The sequence below is a fragment of the Oenanthe melanoleuca genome, chromosome 3, assembly GCF_029582105.1.
Source record: "Oenanthe melanoleuca isolate GR-GAL-2019-014 chromosome 3, OMel1.0, whole genome shotgun sequence".
Classification (NCBI taxonomy): domain Eukaryota; kingdom Metazoa; phylum Chordata; class Aves; order Passeriformes; family Muscicapidae; genus Oenanthe; species Oenanthe melanoleuca.
In genome coordinates, this window is record NC_079336.1 from 45942033 (window position 1) to 45958752 (window position 16720).

General features: G+C 38.8%; 1 protein-coding gene across 1 annotated transcript in view; it reads right to left on the reverse strand.

The window, feature by feature from the left end:
* Window positions 1-5848: 5848 nt before the first annotated feature.
* Window positions 5849-16720, reverse strand: part of FRK (fyn related Src family tyrosine kinase) — a 47947-nt gene continuing 37075 nt past the window's right edge. The window contains exons 5-8 of the mRNA XM_056487412.1: window positions 16180-16338; window positions 11016-11201; window positions 8714-8875; window positions 5849-6838 (exon numbers count right to left, since the gene is read on the reverse strand). Of these exons, the coding sequence (XP_056343387.1) occupies window positions 6486-6838; window positions 8714-8875; window positions 11016-11201; window positions 16180-16338 (860 nt within the window). The 3' untranslated portion in view covers window positions 5849-6485. The remainder of the gene's footprint in view (window positions 6839-8713; window positions 8876-11015; window positions 11202-16179; window positions 16339-16720) is intronic.

Below are 16720 nucleotides of genomic sequence, written 5' to 3' on the forward strand. Positions count from 1 at the left end.
CCTCATCTCTTCCAAATTTCAGTACATAATTAATCTGACTATAGTAATGTTATTCATTCATAGTCGAGGGTTCCCAAAGATTTTCCTTGAGTCATTTCTCATCAGCTCCAAAGGCAGTCTGTCAGCTGCAATGGGAATCTATGTTATTATTGTAATCCAGTGTCTGTGTGCATGGCAGAAGGACAGTTAAATAAATCAGGGACGACTTATGGATTTGTAACTTGTTACTGCATGTCTCTTTTTCCATAACTGATCTGATATCTGGCAGAGATGATACTGTGGACGAGAGCCAGCTTGCTAAGGAGACAGCCAACGCTGATGGTAGAAGAGAAGACAGTTATTATCGAAGAGTTTTGGTAAGAGTGTGGCTCCAGGTGACATTGCTGACTTTGGAGGACTGGTGCCTATGTTTGGAAGATGAGGTAAAACAAATGATGAAAAGGTACATTTTTCCAACTTTTTATTTTGGTGCAAATTAACCCAGAGCTAAGGAATTCTAAAAGAACATGCAAGTTCAGTTTTCATTGTTCTGAATTCTGAGAGGGCTGTGCAACTAAGATGCTGGTGATGACAGAGAGCAGACAGGTATTTCTTATAAGAGGCTGCCTCAGAGAAAAAACGACACCAAACACTTTGTGTTCTTGTTTGATAATTTTTAACATTTGGCAGAGTAATAGAGCACTTTGGAATATGAGTGAGTTTTGCTTTTTGCAAATGTAAATAAACAGATCATGGCATAAAAACACCCAAGTAAATATTTTTTAGATATCAAGAACAGAAAAAAAAATGAGGAAAAAAATAATATTGAACACCATGAAAATCATCATGACCAACAACAGAAACTTTAGAATATTTAGATACTACTTTAAGCAGAGATTTAACTGTCCAGCTACAGAGAGAAACAGGAAATATTTGATATTGCTGCACACATATATTTGAATTCTCTAGTATATTAAAACACGTAAGTCCAATCAGTATGTTCAGACAGTTATATCAAAGTAATTAAAGAAAAAGAAAGCAATGCAATATGCTTTCCTTAAATAGTGTAAATAGCATAATCAGCTTATTCAGAGCATTAGTTATACATTCAGTTGCAGCTTTCTGAAATGCTCCCCATTGTCCTTTCTAAAGACACGAGCAAATGTGAAAGTATGGAAAACCATTCCTACCTCTCTCTCTCTTTTTCTTTTTTTTTTTTTTTTTTTTTTTTTTTTTTTTTTTTTTTTTTTTTTTTTGTTAAGGTAGTTTTAGGAATAATCTTTAAGGCTCAACTTTTTCTTTTTTTCACTTTAGGAAAAGAGCAGAAGAAGCCTCTTTATCTCTCAGCATAACTAAAGAGTCTTTTTACCCAGTGGCAATTCTAATCTTCCTGTAATGATATTGGTAAATAAATGGGGGAAGGAGAAAGAAACCAAGATGTTGTATATGTCTTCTCTGTATCTGCTTAATTTTGGAGAATTTATTTTGTTGGAAACAGTGGTGGGATCCAAGCTACAAGTTCTATCATGGTTTTCAATTCTAGCAATGTGGAGATCCAGACCTTGGCTAAAATTCATTTCTGAGCTACTGAATGCTTCAAACATATATTTTAATTTTCTCTATACCAAACTAAGGCCAGACTGAATTCTTCAGCCCAATATTGCTGTGAAGATTAAAATGCCAAAATACTTTTCAGTGATTTCCCCAGCTTGCTCATACACTCTATTGATTTTTTTTTCTTTCACATTAGTCTTTCCTGAGAAGCCTGAGACTAAAAAAAATAAATTACATGGACCTGCTAATAGTAAGTGTGGATAGAATTAAGTATTTTTTCATAGACCCCAGTCCAAGCATAGACAGCTCTTCTAAGCAAACTTTTGAAGCAGTGGCTGAGGCACTCCCTGGCCTAGATATTGCTGGAACAGAATGAAAGCCACACAGCTTTCCATAAAAATATACCACTCACTTATATCCCTTTGAGCACAGTGGAGCAGCCCCTACATCCAGCTGTTTTTATTTGCTCAAAGATCCATACACTAATAGTAGCTGACCAGTCACAATGGCTGGGGGGCACTGAATGGATGTGTTGCTACAGCAATTTTTAAAGTCATGAAACAGAAGCATGTAGGAGAGAGAGCAGGAGGAGCAATCACTTGAATAAGTCATAAAGCTCCATTCCTATGTGCTGATAATTCGTTGAGTCTGAACCAGCACAAAATAATGCACTTGACTGGCTCAGTTCCTTGTTTGCTGTAAGTTACAAAACACACAAAGAAGATTTCTGCTCAGAGTCAAGTAATTTGGAGAGCAAGTATGGGATACAATGGACAGTAAAAGAAAGCAGTATGAGAGACAGAAGGTTGCCTGTTACCCTGTCATGTTTAATACCCCTACGTACGTTCTTGAGTGCAGATTAAATGAGAAAAGTTCTCCAACAGAAGTAAAAAAATAAACACCAGGGACTCTCTAATACTTACTTCTCAATTGCGTTGTTCCATAATTTTCTGGGGAACGGAGAGGTTAAGAAAAATAGAGGTTTTTTCTTTATGGCTGGACATTTTTAAGTTATCATTCGTAAAACCACATAAAATGATTTAGTTGTCAAAGAATAACTGAATTACATAAATAAAACATTACATAAAAGACATCTCAGTGCAATTTATGTGAAGTGAATTTCACAAGGACCAGTCTATTGTAGAAAATTCAACTTATCTCTTCCTGATTCTTTCATTCTATCTAAACATAGAAATTTATGTCAGTTCAAAAAAATCTATTACTGTTTCTCATAACTGAATCCATTATTTTCCCTCCATGATCCATCAGGTAAAAACAAGTGCAATAGACAGTTCTAGCAGAGCCTTGAACATAAAAGGCCTCAAGAATAGAATGAGATCTGTTAAACCTATCTTGCTGTGCACTATAACTGGAAATGATAACCTTGAGGTTTAATTTAAAACAAGTCATAGAAAGACTTCTGACTGTAATTGTTATCTGTCACATAAATAAAATTATTATAAAATGGAAATGGGTTTGAAAAGGTACAGTTTTGCTTGTTGCATTGCCTGTAAGCAAATTGAACTCTGTGAAGGTTTATCATTCTTTGCTGCCTTGCTCCTCCAGTCTTTCTTAATAATGAATCCATTTGATGGCAAAAATATAGAAAGAAACAGCTGAAAAGAAATTATCAATTTTCCATATTACTTTTTATTTCCTGAGCTTTACTGGGTCTGTTGCATTTAGTGATTTTTGTCTCCTTTGTTCCCTTGCTAGCCCAAGGAAAAACAAAATCAAAAATTAGACCTCATATCAGAGTGGCAGCATTTCCCTCGTATGGCATCAGTTTCCAGACAGGCAAAATGAGGGAGTGAGTGCAAGTGCATGGATTTAAGCCAGAAAGAGGAATCAATGGATCTCAGATCAGCAGCTCTGGTTTCTAAGCTTGGCTCCACTGGATTGTTCACAGTGGCAAAGGGACTCTACCAGGCACCTGATTTGGTGTAATTAGAGCAAGAGAAAAATGAACAGCCTGCTTTCCTGTTTTTCCTTGATTTTCAATTTGCTATGAAAAGAAAGTGCACTGGTCTCAGGACACATAGCAAACAGGTAGAAACAGAGCTCAGGCTTGGAAGACAAAGATTCACTGCACCTTTTCACCTACAGTACATTTTGGGTAGGCCAGACATGCACGAGCTGCCTCAAGGATGAACACAAAATTAATTTACTTGTAGTGCCTATAATGAGACACAGCAAAATGAACCTACCTGCTGCCTTTCAGAGAGCACTGCAGGTCTCCCACCCCGGGCCAGCACACAGGAGAGGCAGCTGGCAGACCCAAACTCCATTAAGCAGCTGGGGCTGTGCAAGCACACAAAGAGAAAGCAGGATGCAACAGCAGGGCAAGGTGCCTGCCAGCAGCAGCCCATGTGCCAGGCTGCATCACCTGGGGGCCATCACTTGCAGGTGCCTGCTCCTCACACAGCTCAGCAGGCTGCAGCTCACTTGCTGCTTCACTCCTTTCAGCCCAAGGTGGCTCCTGAGGCCACACTTGGTAGAGGGAGCTTGAAACAGCTGATTGCAGTTTGCAGCATGTGGTTATTGCACACCCTCCTCAGCAAAAGGTCTCATCTCTGCCAGATTCCTTCACAGCAGCCAGCACAGAGAACCTTGACAAGGGTGCTTCAGAGGAGAAATAAAGTTTTGGGGCACTGATTCATCTCAAGGAGCCTCTCTCTCCTTTGACTGCAGGAGAAATTAAGGAGACAAAGAAGTCAACTTAGCTGGACAAATAAACTTTTCTACTCTATAAATGTTGGTTTAGGAATATATTCATTGTGCAGGTGGGATTTTTTCAGAATTACTGGTGTCACTTCACTGGAGTTCTGCAATATCCTGTTGACCTCCACCCAAGGGCAGAGGCCAGCACAGAGCAGCTTGGACCAGTTGGTGTAATTTGGAATTCCTAAAATTTTCCTATTTCCCTGATGTCAATTCTTTTTTTTTTTTTTTTTTTTTTAATTGGCAGCTTGTCTCCTGTGAAATGCACACATTTTTGCTGGTGTTTTACCAGCAGTTTTGGGTTTGGTTTTTTTTTAATTGGGCAAACTCAACCTTTATTTGCAACATTCTTGATGTCAAAAGTTTGAATATTAGAAATACTGCTTGAACAGGAAGATCACAAGTTTGATGCAGAGATCTTTCCACATAACAGCATTCCTATTATTATTACATAAATCCACTCTGAGGGATTTGCTAACCTCATACTGTAATACTGTAAAACACAGCTCCTAGCCAGACAAGAGATGCATGGATTGATGGAAGTTGGATAATCATAAATAACATCTTGTTGAGGCCATGAACCAGAAGCTAGCACAAGTCTCAAAACAAGCATGGTCAGAGGACAACAGGACAGCAGGAGACTTTGCCTGGGTATCTCCCAGGTCCTTCCATGCCAGTTCTTATCAGATGGGTTTGGCAAAGCCATTTAACCTCTTCTTTCAGAGCAGATGATTACTTCCCAAAATCACATGGATGCTATGACAGCTAATTAATTATAGCTGTATTATGCCTTACAAATTTAATTAGTATAAAGAGAGTTAGTAGAGAGAAACACTGTACAGAAAATTAAGTTGAACATAAAAACAGTGCTGGAAAGCCGCCGTAGTGAGATAGAAGGAGAAGAAATGTGATAAATAAGGAAAGGCTTTTGAATAATGAGTGCTTAAGAGGTGTATATGAAAGAAACAAGCAGCATGCTGCCTTCCAAAGGCAGAGGAGGGGGAAAGGAAATTAAAAATTAGAAGCAAGGCAAGCAAACAACATTAACAGATTTGAAATATAAAGTGAAGAAAATCATATGGAAAATATGTAATAAAAAACATCCAGATCCAGTAATGGATCTCTCTGATATTAGAGGAAAGTGGTAGCACAATTGTATTGACCTCACCCTACTAACACAACACAGCTTTTAATTCCTGAATTATTTTGTTAAATAATTAGCTAATTAATCATAAGTAAATAATTAAAATTTGGTTCTGTGAGCCTCACAACTGAGAATATAAAACTGTCAGATCAAAACCTGTGATACCAGATTTTAGCAGAACTGGTATTGTAGTTAGGGAAAGAGCAAAAAAAAATTAACATCTAGAGCTACATGGGCTGCTAGAAGAAGCACCTGGACTCCATTTCTCCATGGAACAAAATAAAATGGATCTTAATCTCCTGTATTAAAGTTGAATCTGAAGAAGATAGAGGAAAGGACTGCTAGTTACTCTGCAAAATACCTAGACCTGCCCTGTTGAAGAGGGTTCGTGATTTGAGGAAGCAGGATTGAAAAGGTTGTCACTTTAAAACACTGAGATAACCTTGAGTTCATGTTAAAATATATTTTCCTCCAGTATCCCTAAAATTAAGAACCATAAAATAAACCCTTACAGTTCAATGGACAATAACTCAATGGACAAGAACTCATAGATATTTAACAATATTAAGAACAAATAGCTTCAGGACCTAATAATAATTTTGTTTATTCTTGTAAAAGAAGTACAGTAGACAAAATATAAAAAAATCAGCCTGTGCATCCAAAATAATAAACAAAATAATTCCTTTTCTCCCATGAATATCTGTTTATTTTCAGATATAGCAAAAGCTCATGTGCTTCAATTCTAAGCAAGGCAATTAATTTGGATTCTGCCAAATCAGAGCCATCACAGCTACAGGATTACTTCTATTATTTTTACCATTAAAGGACTCTGGGAGCACAGATCCTGCTGTGTAGAGCCATCACATTCCTTCATAAGAACAAACTGGTAGGAAGGAAAAATCTAACAGTAAATAATTATTCCAACAAAGAAATTACAAAAAGCTACAATAGTTACTTAGCTAGACTCATTTAATTTGTTTGTTCATGTCATTTTAAAATAAATAGAAGACTCTTTATTTTTTTGAAACATCCATCCTCCAGCCACCTGATGCTTTGTCTTGCAAAACACTTGCCAGCAGCAAAAATTTTAAGAGTCTTTGAGGATCACAGGAACGGATGAAGTGTACCAGGGTTCTTCAGCATTCGAAGTAACCCCCACAGCTGGGGTTAGGCTGACTCCACAGCCTCCATTAGCCATGTTGGCTCCTTGAGGAGCATCCTGAGGGTCCATGTCCCACGGCCTGGGCCTAGGCAAAGGCACAGAGATGGATGTCAGGGTAGTCTCCAGCTGCTGGCTGAGCGCCTCGAAGGTGGGTCGCGCATCGGCCTCCGCGCTCCAGCACCGCAGCATCATCTCGTAGAGTGGCGCTGGGCACCCCTCCGGCTGGGGAAGTCTGTACCCATTGTCCAGCAGCTGGATCACCTGGTATCCCGGTATTCCTGCAAGCCAAAATGAGTCCATCAGGCTACTCAGGATCTGCTTACGGATGCCATGTGTTCCTCTCTCTTCAGCACAGAATCACCATGGAATGGGAAGGACCTTCAAAATCACCAAATTCAAAACCCCTGCTATGAGCAGGTACACCTTCCACTAGACCAGGCTGCTCAAAGCCCCTTCCAGCCTGCCCTTGAACAATTCTAGGGACAGAGCCTCATCTCTTACTGTTTACCAGCAATTAAAAACCACTTCCAACATTTCCCAACCACCTCAACCTGACTGTGCCATCTGCACGGCATCACAAATAGGTTTTTCTGGGTGTGAGGCTTTTCCCCCACCATTTGGGTTTGTCAAAACTTTTCTGACATCTATTCAGCTTAAATAGTTCCTAAACGTCTCGAGTCTCATTGGCTACAAAATCTCCTAAGAAAACCTGACCTGCTGCTGAGTTTTCCTCACATTTAGAAACTTTTTCCTAAAGTCAGCCCCAGGTTTCCTCAGGGACAGCTTGGGCAGTGGTATCCTCCTTGCTCCATCACCACCAGTCATGGAGAGGAAATCATTCCCCTATCTTTGCTATATCTTTATATGCTAAGACTATTGTCCTGTACCCTTCCAATTTTTTACTCTTTAAATTAAATCTTGAATTGTGTCAACTTCTTTTCCCCAGATCTCTGAAAGGTGTTTCCTCTGCACATTATCCACTGCCACCACAAATCAACACAAGCTCTTCTAACTGATTACTGAGAACAAACCACTGAAAATAAAGCCAAGTAAGCAAACAGCCATGGCAAAATTATATTTTCTACTTTCAAGATACAGACAAATGATGCTTTTGAAAAGGGACAATACTGAATGGATTTTCAGACAATATCCAGAGCTATGGTGTTACTTATTTTTTATACTAAAATGATATATTTATGTGCATGTGTGTCGATATGCACACACCTATAGTTTATATAAGACTTCAGGACATTTTGTTTTTGCTTTTTTTCCTTCAGAACAATTTCGCAGGAGGTGAGGATGGAATCAAATAGCAAAATCAATTTTTCCTTTTACAGAAAATATCAGTTTGGGACCCTGTGAAATGTAGTTTATGGCAAACGCACCACCCCTCAGGCCTGTACAGATACAACATAACTTTTTTTTGCTTTAGTCCTTCCCTTGTGTTCTACTCACCAGCACAAAATGAGTCACAGTCAATCACCTCACTGATATCTCGTGTTATTAGAGCCACAGTTCCTTGAGCATTTCTCAGAGTACTAGAAATAGTAGCTGCTCTCAGAATACTATATCTACTTTTGAGGTTGGTGACATTTTATTTTTTAATTATTTAATTCTTGTAATCCTTTCCCTTATGAAGCCTTTTCACTGCAACAATCAAATATGAAGGAAGGGAGTAATAATACCCTGATTTATTTTTCAGACACCTTCTTCCTGAAGTGCTTGTGCAGCATTTCACACATAATCTATTCTTCCATAGGATATACTAAAAAAAAATTAAAAAGGACAGGCTGGGGAATAAAAAAAAAACCCTTCCTTTATTTATTCCCTTTTTTCACATTCCAAGAATTGGCATTTTTGATCTGATGATGGAGGAAAATAGCCAGCTGGCTTAGGTGCCTGGCAGTGCAGGTTGACTTCAGCAAGAGGAAGCTTGAGTGTGTGCTAACCACAGCCTTTGCAAAGCTACCAGGGGGGCCTGGGGAAGCCAAAAGGTCTGACTCACTAAATGGACCTCATCTGAACAATCTTCTTCCTCTTTAAACTTTTAACCCTTTAACATACCCGTAGTACAGGCATTCAACCTTCTTTTTTTGTGTCATTCTGAAATCAAGAAAAAAGTTAGACATCATTCTTTAGGCAAAAGTACTTACCCTGGTAAGGCATCTGCCCATAGGTGATTATTTCAAACAGAAGAATCCCAAATGACCAGACATCTGATTTAATGCTGAATCTGTTGTAGCGGATTGCCTCCGGGGCTGTCCATTTCACTGGGAGTTTTGTTTCAGCCCTAGCTTGATATACTTCTTCATTTCCTACCTATCATGGGTAAAACAAAGCAAGCCTAGTTTCAGATCTGCTTCAGCAAAGCATTTAAGCATCTGACTAAGCTCAACATGTGCCTAATCTGACAATCTTTTATCCAAATTCTTGTTTTTTATTTAAGTACCCATTTTTCTGAAGTCTATCTATCACTAGATTCAGCTTTGCAGTTGAAAAATGTTGAGGCTTCATCAGAGGCTTTTCTAAAGCATTTACTATTTCAAGCAAGCACACAGCATGGGAGTGGCTCCTGATTAATTATAACTTGCTACTGTGAATTCTGGACCTGGCATGCAAAATTTCAAAAGTCTGTCAGGAGTGGCTGTGTAAGCATCCTGCTGACACTAGAGACCAAATGTCTCCACGTCTGGTCTACATGAAAGAGAGAATGAAAGAACAAGAGCTAATGAATTTTGGAACCTTTCTTCTGTGATTTATTGTGGTGTTGAAGGGCCATTGACTGATAGCAGTCACTTAAGCAGGTTTTTGGGGAGGACAGAATAAACTCTGACTGATTCAAATTAACATACTAGTTTCCAGTGAGCTAATTAATGTAAAGTGTAAGTGAAAGACACAAAAAACCTGTTCAAATTTGTAGAATCATGTCCTTAAAGGTTTATCGCACAGACATGTTAATTTTGTGAACAATTCTTCTCTCTTTAATGCCTTCATGTAATGTAGTGTACATAAGCCACATCTAAGCCTTGGTCAAGTTTTTCACATGCAAATCCAGACATGCATGTACCAGATTTTGCTTTTTTGATTGTTTAAATACAGAATTTATGTTTCCCAGCTGCAATGCTCAATAGTTTTGAAAATACTGGTAGTTATTGATTTGTATCTCTGAAGTTTTACATGTTGGCATCTTGACCATGACATATCTTTAGAGACAAGAAATTGTTTTATTACATTAAATAACACATGTATAAATAGAGATTTCATTTCTCACTCTTAATCCTTTTTATGCGACCATGTTAGTGCTTTGCTTTAGGAGACAAAATATTCCTAAGACAGTCTGCCCAAATAACTCTATGACTGAGTATTTAAGTAAAGTTCAGTTTTAACAAAATGCCAACAGCTGTAAATTATTACCTTTTCTAGTGAGGACAGAAGAGAAATATCCATTATGAGCATTGTTCATTTAAAAGCATTTATTTTTTATGTCAAAGGACTTGTAATATGAATTTATACATATTTAGAAGAATCAAAATTCAATTAAAAGAATTTTCAAACTCCCTTGATGCCTTTGTTAAATCATTATTCTGTACTTCAGTATGCAATAAATCCAATTCTGTTATGAACTTCAATTTCTGCTGCTTGAATGGAAAAACAAAATGAGAAGCATAAGACTTTTTTCTCTGTTTTTCCTTCTCAGTGCAAGAACATAAATAAATAATAAAATCCAAACAAACACAGACTCAGAAAATATGGATTTCATATTGAAATCCATAAAATATGGCAAAATAAATCTTTCCAACACTGATTAAATAATTTTCAGAGGTAGGAAATCTCATTTCTAAATCACAGCTCTTTCATAGAGAGACTTTGGTCAGTGATCCTTGACATTCTCTGCCTTCAAGGACTAGAGAAAAAAACAAAATAGTGCAGTGGCAAAGAATTTGCAACTGCAATAGATTTAAAGCTTACTTTATGAACTTTTCTGTTAGCTAGGGAGAGGAATGATTATGATTTACTACTACTGTTATGATTACTACCTCTGATCACAAGCATCATGGACGCAGGGGGGAGTGAACAAGGAGAGAATATATGTCAATACATTTTTATATGCCTTCCCTTATAGGCCCAGGTGTATAATCTTTCCATCATTCCTCTCCATGTTTCAGACACTAAAGCTTGTCCAGCAAAGGGTATTGATTGCCAGGATCATTCCTGGGTGGCTGAGTGGGAAGCAGACACCAGGATCCTTCAGACTGACACAAAGGCACAGGACAACTTCTAACCTTGCAAGGGATAATGCAGGTAGAAGACAAAATATGTGAATATGTCATAGGTCCTTTCCTCCCTGGGCTTGCCTTTGTCTGAATCCATCAATTCAGGGCTACAATTAGTTCTTTCACCTCTTTCACCTTGTTCTCCAGAGTTAAAAACAGGGACAATTAACTCTCTCACAACCTACCTTAAAAACTCTTGCAAGTCCAAAGTCTGCCACTTTGTAAACATTGTGTTCACCAACGAGAACATTCCTGGCTGCCAGGTCCCGATGGATATAGTTCTGAGATTCAAGATATGCCATCCCAGAAGCCACCTGAGCAGCCATGTCTACCTGATGTGTCAGGGAGATTTTAGAGCCTCCATCTTCTGTTTAAAAGGAGATGACAAGAGCAACATAAGAACAAGAACATGATGCTGATTTCAGACATAAATAACTAAAAACCTGACTGGTTCAACAAGCCAACACAAATAAACCAAACCATGAAATACAATGAAGTAACAGACAAATGAGAGGGATTAGTGAATGACATTAGTTATTTCCCAATAACTGAGTAACAATGCCTGTTCCATCTTCTCTAAAAGAGGGGATACTAATTGCAGGAGTTAATCTAGGCCAGGAAGGAGCTGCTGACACACCCCAAAGAGAAAATCTTTTATCTACTGACAGTAACATAGTATGCACCTTTCTGACAGGTTCATAAAACTGTTCAAAACTGTGAATAAGAGTTAGTGTCAGTACCCAGTGGCTGTAGCTAGAGCTGACTAAAGATGGAAAGGCACAGAATTATCCTTATTCCCTGTTCTCTGATGATTCTGACTAGGAAAAAAAACATCTGCTGTCAAGTATAACTCATTTTCACTTTCCAGTCCACTTGACTGCTTCATGCTGTTATCTCTGTTGTCACTACTCAATGATAGGAGCCCTTGAGATGCTTTCAAGCCACCCTGCTTCTCCAGTAGAACTTTTTGAAGCAATGTGCATGTCATTCCCACCACACTAAGATAAGCAAATTCCTGAAATTAAGATTTAGCAATCAAAGCAATCAAACAATGCAGTAGAAGAACTTTGAGCTGAGCAACTTTCCTCCACAAATGAAGGAAACTCCCAGGCCACGAAAAACTGCAGCTAAAAACTGTAAGACAGTTAACAACAAAAAACAAAAAAATCACTGGGGTATAACACATTAGAGTACAAATTCAGGGCCTTTGTGGCATTCTGGGGACAGGTAACCAACCTCCTCAATGCAAAGAATTTAAACCAAGAGGTAATTGATGGTAAACCTGATGAGTGGACCATTCAAGGACCACTGTCACCCAATCCCAAATGCTGCAGCACTGAAGCATGGCTTTCTACCTCTGTAGCCTCTAACACACAACAACCATTTCAACTTTCTGTTTCAGAACCTTAATATCAAAAAGCTGAGTACTTGCTGCTAGGCTTATTGGCACTTCTTTGCCGTTAGGTTGGTGATTCTTACTTACTGCCTCTATGTTAGAGAAATAAACCTTTTGTATCTGGCAGTTTTCTCTCATTTATTTTTAATAGATTTGCAGTGATAATACATTAATATTATTTTAAATAGCCTACTCCAGTTCTGGCATTCTATTTGATGTAACCTTGTGATCCCACCTTAAGAAGAGTGTGAAATGCCATTGTTTACTAATCTATTCTGCAATTCTGCAGTCTCCAGACCCTGAAATTCCTGGTCATCTGGATGCTTTGACACAATTAGGCAAAAAAAAAAGAAAAATTAAATTTATCCTGCTATGTGTCTTACTCTGTATCCTTTTTGAGGCTAAACTCATTGTCATAATAAACCAGCACTAAGATTATTTACTTCTATTGTTGACTCAGAATGTTTTTTCCTCTCCTACACATTTCATACTGCCTGGACTTTTAAAAGAAAGAGGGACAAAAATTGAGCTGTGTGAAAATCCACTCAGTCTACAGAATAATAAGATTTTCTGTTCTGATAACTGGCAGGCATCAACATTTATTATTCATCTTGCTAGACAAACATATAAATCTACAAATGATGCTTATGTTGTATTTAATCAGAAAATAACTAAATATTTTCAAGCACCTTGCATTAGTACTTGGGTTTTGGAAGTTAGCCTATGTCAGTCAGCTTTAAATAGTCCCTTTCACATGACTTTATCTGCACGTGTTGTGAACTACCTGGTGAGAGCAGACAAGGATACCAACAGAGCTGGGCACAGGTTTGTCACTGGTCTGCTGATGTTCCAGAACTTGCTTCAAGAGGCAAAATAAGGCAATGTCACAGGAAAAAGGGGTGACTCATCAGCCTCGTGTTTTAATGAGCTACTTCACTGCTCAATAGGAGTTAGAACTGCTAAACCCTCCCTGTTTTATTCCCTGCAGGACACTCAGGTGCACCATACTAAAGGACAAAGATGAGATCCACCTCTTAACACTGGAGCAGCAGCTAAAAGACCATTTCTTTCATTAGGGCCTGTTTGGAATATCAGACAGTAGGTCAGCCCCACTGCCTTTAGCCTGTGGGCTGAGGGAGGAGAAGAAGCCACTGTTGCCCTGGCTGCTGCAGTATTTCTTGGATGATCTCTCTCTGTCAGCTGCTTCTGCACTGCAGCTGCTCTGGAGCCTGAAGAAGGGAAAGCTTTAATGAGGAGCCGCAGCTGACCAGGAGCTACAACTTGTGCACAGAGGTTGAAATTACAGGTATCTTTGGGATCTGAAGTGTAAATCATGTATGTCTGTCTCATAAAGATTTCTGACTTCACCTCCAAAACTCCAGGCTGGGCCAGACAGAGCACACAAGTTAAAGCACAGCTTCTGTGGACAAGGTATCCCAGTACCTCACCACCCTCATAGTAAAGAATTTCCAAGAATTTCCTTATGTTAACCTACCATCTTTCAGTTTAAAGCCATTCCCCCTTGTCCTATCACTACCTGGCCTTGTAAAAGGTCCCTCTCCAGCTCTTTTGTAGGCTCCCTTTAGGTACTGGAAGGCTGTTCTAAGTATATTTATAGCTAGCTAGATAGCTAGCTAGATAGATATAGATAGTGATATGTTAATATGACTTCCACACTCATAATCAGGCAGTACTGCTGAATTTATAAAATCTTCCCTTGGATTATTCTTTAACTGATACAGAAAATGCAGCACCTCCATGTCCTTTTTTACTAATATTTTTTGACAAAACCCTCAACCTCATATGAAAAATTTATTAGAGAAAATATTAAAGAATTCTTGGGGTCTGCACCCTGTTCTAAGCAATCCATCACAACTGCTCATATAGAAAAGACAGGAAAATATTCTCATTGACAGATATCTGACAATAAAATAAGAGAAAAATAAATAAGCAGCACATTCTCCAGTGAGGGCATTGCCTCCACAATAATTCACTGAACTTCAAGAATGCATACCTGCCAGAACAAGCCCCCGGTCCATCAGAATTGATAAAAGCACTCATACATTTATGACAATTTCATTCACTTCCAATAACAAAGAAAAGTTTTCAGGTGCATTTTTCTCATACTGGTGGCAGCTCAATAACTCTGCATAGCAGTGTTCATCAAGAACTCTCCCAAAGTACATTTGAAGTGTGCACAGGGAATTCCCATGTCCATCATTATTAAGTAGCTGTCATTATGGGGAAATGTGAATAAAATATTAGCGATTTTTAAAGCTGGAAAAGCATACCATGCTGTTCTGGGAGGAGAATGGGAACAAATCTCTGGACTTTCCTCCACTCTAGCTTGCCCTATTTACCCATAGTGTACACAGAGAGAGAAGCCTTCTGGAAATATTTTCCTGTTTCCTGCAGAGGCTGAATCTCAAGAAAACTTATCAGGAGCTGTTGCACTCCAGCTGATATCAATCACTTCCAGTCACAGACCTTCAAACACAAGCTTGAAATCCTTTTCCTTATAAGTCTCACTAACAGCAATGACTTTTCTCTGACCACAATACCCATCAAAACCCCTGGATCTCTCCCTCCACCTCTTAGTTCTGTGCACCTCCCTGTGCATTGGCCATCAGACAAGGAGGGATACCACCCCTAGGCTGGGTTTCAACTGAACATTTTTATGGGTATCTTGATGGCTGCCTGGAAACCAACTGACTTTCCACAGACTCTGATGAGGAGCCACAGAAGTGAGCACCTAGGCAAGGAGCAGGGTGCTATGCATATGCTGGCAACTGATCCATGCACAGGCTGCAGCACTGATGTGCTCTGGACACGTTTCCTCTATGCACACTAACAGGCCAATTTTCACCTCTGCAATAGCTGTGACTCATTCTGGCTTTCTCAGAGCTATTTCTCCAGTGCAATAAATGTTTCCATGTACAGCAATCATTTTCTGATGTGCCAGGCTCTTTCAATCAGATAAGCTGCAATCTGCACACAAAGGCACCAAAGATGGGAATTTAAAGAAAATTTGTGCCTTGCTACCTCTGGCCAGCAAATGCCTACAAAACTGTGGATGATCTGGCCCAAGGTCATGGCAGACCCACTCTGGGCAGCTCCTGTAGGGCTGTCTCTGTGTCAGAGATTTCTTTAGCTGTAATTGCGGGTAGACAGACCCTCATTTAAAAATGGTTCTGCAGAGAAGATGGGGGAAGGCATGTGTCATGGTAAATGCTGTCTGTGGTATTGCAAAGGGCTTTGTTTTATGGGCTGGAAACAGAAGAAATTCAGCATGACAACCGTGGCAAACATTTTGTCTTCAAGAAATCATTACAGCTTTAAAGACATTTAGCATCTCACAGACATCTGCTAAACTGAAAATGGGTAACAACTCTAGAACCAAGCATTTCTCAACAACAGGAGTGAACTTAAAAGTGCAATCATTATGCTAGTCTGTTCCAGGCTGTACGATTTTATTTTTAATTATTATTTGCCTTCAAAAGAGCACTTTGAAGTGCTGCTAGATAAAAGCCCTGATGAGATAGGCAAGGGACAAATTTGTAGTGAAAAGCTATCCCTGACTAGTAATAGTTTTCAAAGCTGTTAGGTACGTTTTGTGGAAGTGCTTCTATTTCATCTCAAATACGATGACCTATCCCAGATACTTGTGTTTTTATTCCTTTGTGTATGTTCCCATCTAAGCATAGAACTGGATAAAAAAATATGGGCCATTATAAGGCAAGAATCAGACTGTGAATGTGATTCTTTCCTACCTCTCAAATATTTTGGCATGTCAAAAATTCATAAACCTTTCTTTCCACTTTTCTCACCCCCACACATGACAAATAATGCAGCTTTTACATTAAACCAGGGTATTGTGCTTCTATCTTTTATGTTAGTGTATTTACTAAACTGCAGCACCCTTAACATGAGTTTAAAGTAATTTGCTTACTTTTAAGGTACTCTAGAAGACTTCCATGTGTCATCAGCTCAGTAATAATATAAATTGGGTCCTCTAAAGTGCAGACAGCATAAAGCTGTATAAGCTTTGGATGTCTCAATTTCTTCATTGTTTTTGCTTCCCTCAGAAAGTCTTCTGGATCCATTGAACCTGAAACAACAGCATATAACAAAACATAAGCTAAGGTTATTAAAGGGCTTTCTACCAGCCTGGCAATCTTAAGGGAGTAACTGATATTGTTTTCTGTCTCTGAAAGTACATTAGCATCTCAAATCTTCACAGTTCCCACAGAAAACAGACAGTGCAGCTGAAACAAACAGTTAATGAGTGAAACATGCCAGTTGAGTAGGGATGTCCCAGCCACCAGAAATATAAAGCCTAAAATCAACCACCCTCAGGCCTCCCCCAAACAGGGAAAAAATGTGAGGCTAGAATGTTAAGGGATACATTTTAGACAAACAACTGGTTAACAAAAGGACCAGAGACTGAGGTGAGAATGTCTAGCTAATGAACATAAAATTTCTGAGAGAAA